At 32.9% G+C, this 2,602-nt stretch overlaps 1 protein-coding gene across 1 annotated transcript in view; it reads left to right on the forward strand.

Moving 5' to 3' along the window:
• Nucleotides 1–1,486: 1,486 nt before the first annotated feature.
• The window catches only part of LOC131954309 (phospholipase A and acyltransferase 3-like), an 8,307-nt gene continuing 7,191 nt past the window's right edge, over nucleotides 1,487–2,602 (forward strand). Inside the window, exons 1-2 of the mRNA XM_059317891.1 lie at nucleotides 1,487–1,629; nucleotides 2,597–2,602. The exon at nucleotides 2,597–2,602 is cut by the window's right edge and continues 129 nt beyond it. Coding sequence (XP_059173874.1) covers nucleotide 2,602 — 1 coding nt within the window. The 5' untranslated portion in view covers nucleotides 1,487–1,629; nucleotides 2,597–2,601. The remainder of the gene's footprint in view (nucleotides 1,630–2,596) is intronic.

Here is a 2,602-nt window from a genome sequence, read left to right on the forward strand (position 1 = left end):
TATCGATTTCGCGTGGCTTAGCTTTCGAACCGGGGTGGAATTCAAGGTCAATGCTTTATTGATGCTGAATCAATACTTGCTTCACCATAAAATAAACGTGACTCATCGACCAATAACAACAAGTGTTGAAAGTATTATTTCAATTTGTATGTTGCAACCAAAGTCTAAAGAGCACACACAGACAGAAATAATTTGTTTTACAAAGCCACTATACTTATTGAAATTAAATAAGATTGTATGCTTAATTCTCGTGTTACGATATATTTAAGCATACTTTACAGATCAGGATTTTTTTTTTACTAACATTGTTGCAGTAAACGCGTTTCTCTAATCAACATGTATCATTACATACTTAGGAGGTATATCTGCGTTCTCTGGTGTGGCGAATCCTATAGATGTGTATGTTGCTGTGTTTGTTGACGGAAATAAAAGTAATGATTAGTGTCAGAGTCAGAGCCGTCGCGAGGAGGGAGGCAGTGGCGTTGCGAAGGGTGGAGGAGGGGGGGGGGCGGGGGGTGCAGACTGCACCGGGTGACACCATTTAGGGGGGGGGGGTGACACCAAGGCAAAAAATTACAAAATATATAGAGAAAAATGATAATTCCACTTAATTAATTGTAAAATTCGAGTGTTAAATAGTCTTTTAAGAGCAAATTTGACAAATCCCGACAAAGGTGGAATGGGGGGGGGGGGGGGGGGGGGGGGAGGGGTGCAAATCAAAAGTTTGAGGGGGGTGCAAATAAAAAACTGAAAGTTTGTCCCCGGGCGCCGGGAAGGGTCGCTACGCCTCTGTTGGGTGACACCATTAAGTGCCGCACCAGGTGACACCCGACCTCGCTACGCCAATGGGAGGGGGGTGCGGACTGCACCGTGTGACACCGTTTTGAGGATGACACTATGGTGAAAATTGCAAAATATATAAATTAAAAATGCTATTTGCATGCTCAATTAATGAATTATAAGAGTGAATCCACTTGTATTAATAACTGACTAAAGATAGCCATCTTTACTTTTAACTGTGCGCACTATTAAAGCTATCATCCGGAGGGGGGTGTGAGGTGACACCAACTGAAGGATTTGGAGAGGAATAAAGGCTTGTTGAGTATTTTGATTAACAGATAATTCAATCAAAGAAAGTAGAGGGGGTGACACCAAAATGTAATGATTTACTATAAAAACGATGCTTTTTCCACATGAATTATTTGGTGAATTGTATGCACAAATGTACGCAATTAAGCAAAAGCATATCACCAATTGCAAAGATATATATATATATATATATATATATATATATATATATATATATATATATATATATATATCATTGATAGTGGATAAGCAACATTATTGATGCCCTACTTTTAAATCGCAAACACTAGCTATGTTGGATAATTTCTCTGACTGTCCACTGAACGATAAAATTAGATAAAAGCTATTTAAACTCATTATCAATTGGAATGCTGCATCGACAGATGGTGCTTAAAAGGAAAAGGCTTTCAGTTTCGTTTTCGATTATGGATAAAAATCGAATGGGCTGTGTACTTATTGCATCAAGTGTAACGTTGAAGTGTCTGGAGTTAATGGTTTTCGTTTTCGTTTGAGTGTTATATTATTGTAAAGTTCAATTAAGTAAGTAGAAGTATCTAGAAATATCTTTTCGTTTTATAGCTACATTATACATATATAGTCACACACACACACACACACACATATATATATATATATATATATATATATATATATATATATATATATATATATATATATATATATATACATATATATATATACATATATATATATACATATATATATATATATATATATATATATATATATATATATATATATATATATATATATATATATATATATATATATATATATATATATGGTATGAAAATCAACGCCGGGAAGACGAAGATCATAACCAACATTACAAATGGTATTTTGGCAGACATACTGATGTGTGTATCAAAGGAAAAATTTCATAAATACTTCGCTAGGCACAAACTTTCAATTCAATATGACTGTTTTCCTGCATGTGCCTAGAAATAAGATGTTTACGCAGACTACTAGGGATCTCATACAAAGATCACGTAACGAATTTGCGTGTAAAAAACGGGAACGTGTTTGCTTCTATTAAGAACCTATTAAGTATAGTCAAAACAAATAAACTGACATAGTACTGACTATGAATACATCAATGAATGGAAAGGGCTGCTCGAAAAATAATTTCTTAGAACTGCACAAGTTCAAGAACAATGGTAAATAAATAGAATGAAATTAGTTGTGGTGCCTCGACGACACCTAGGGTTACGTGACCACATTGACATATATATATATAAATATATTTCTAGTCTATATAAATATATATATATATATATATATATATATATATATATATATATATATATATATATATATATATATATATATATATATATATATATATATGTATGTATATTGAACTTAGAATAAGATGTATTTGGATAACATGTTTGTTTAAATATACGTATTCCAGCAAGTTGTGTTTACAGTTGTAATAAGCTAGTAGCTGATAAAATGAATACTAACATATCTTTGTTGCCTATAGTTACCA

This window comes from Physella acuta, unplaced genomic scaffold, assembly GCF_028476545.2.
Source record: "Physella acuta isolate Inbredline_101_S28 unplaced genomic scaffold, ASM2847654v3 ptg000988l, whole genome shotgun sequence".
NCBI lineage: Eukaryota > Metazoa > Mollusca > Gastropoda > Physidae > Physella > Physella acuta.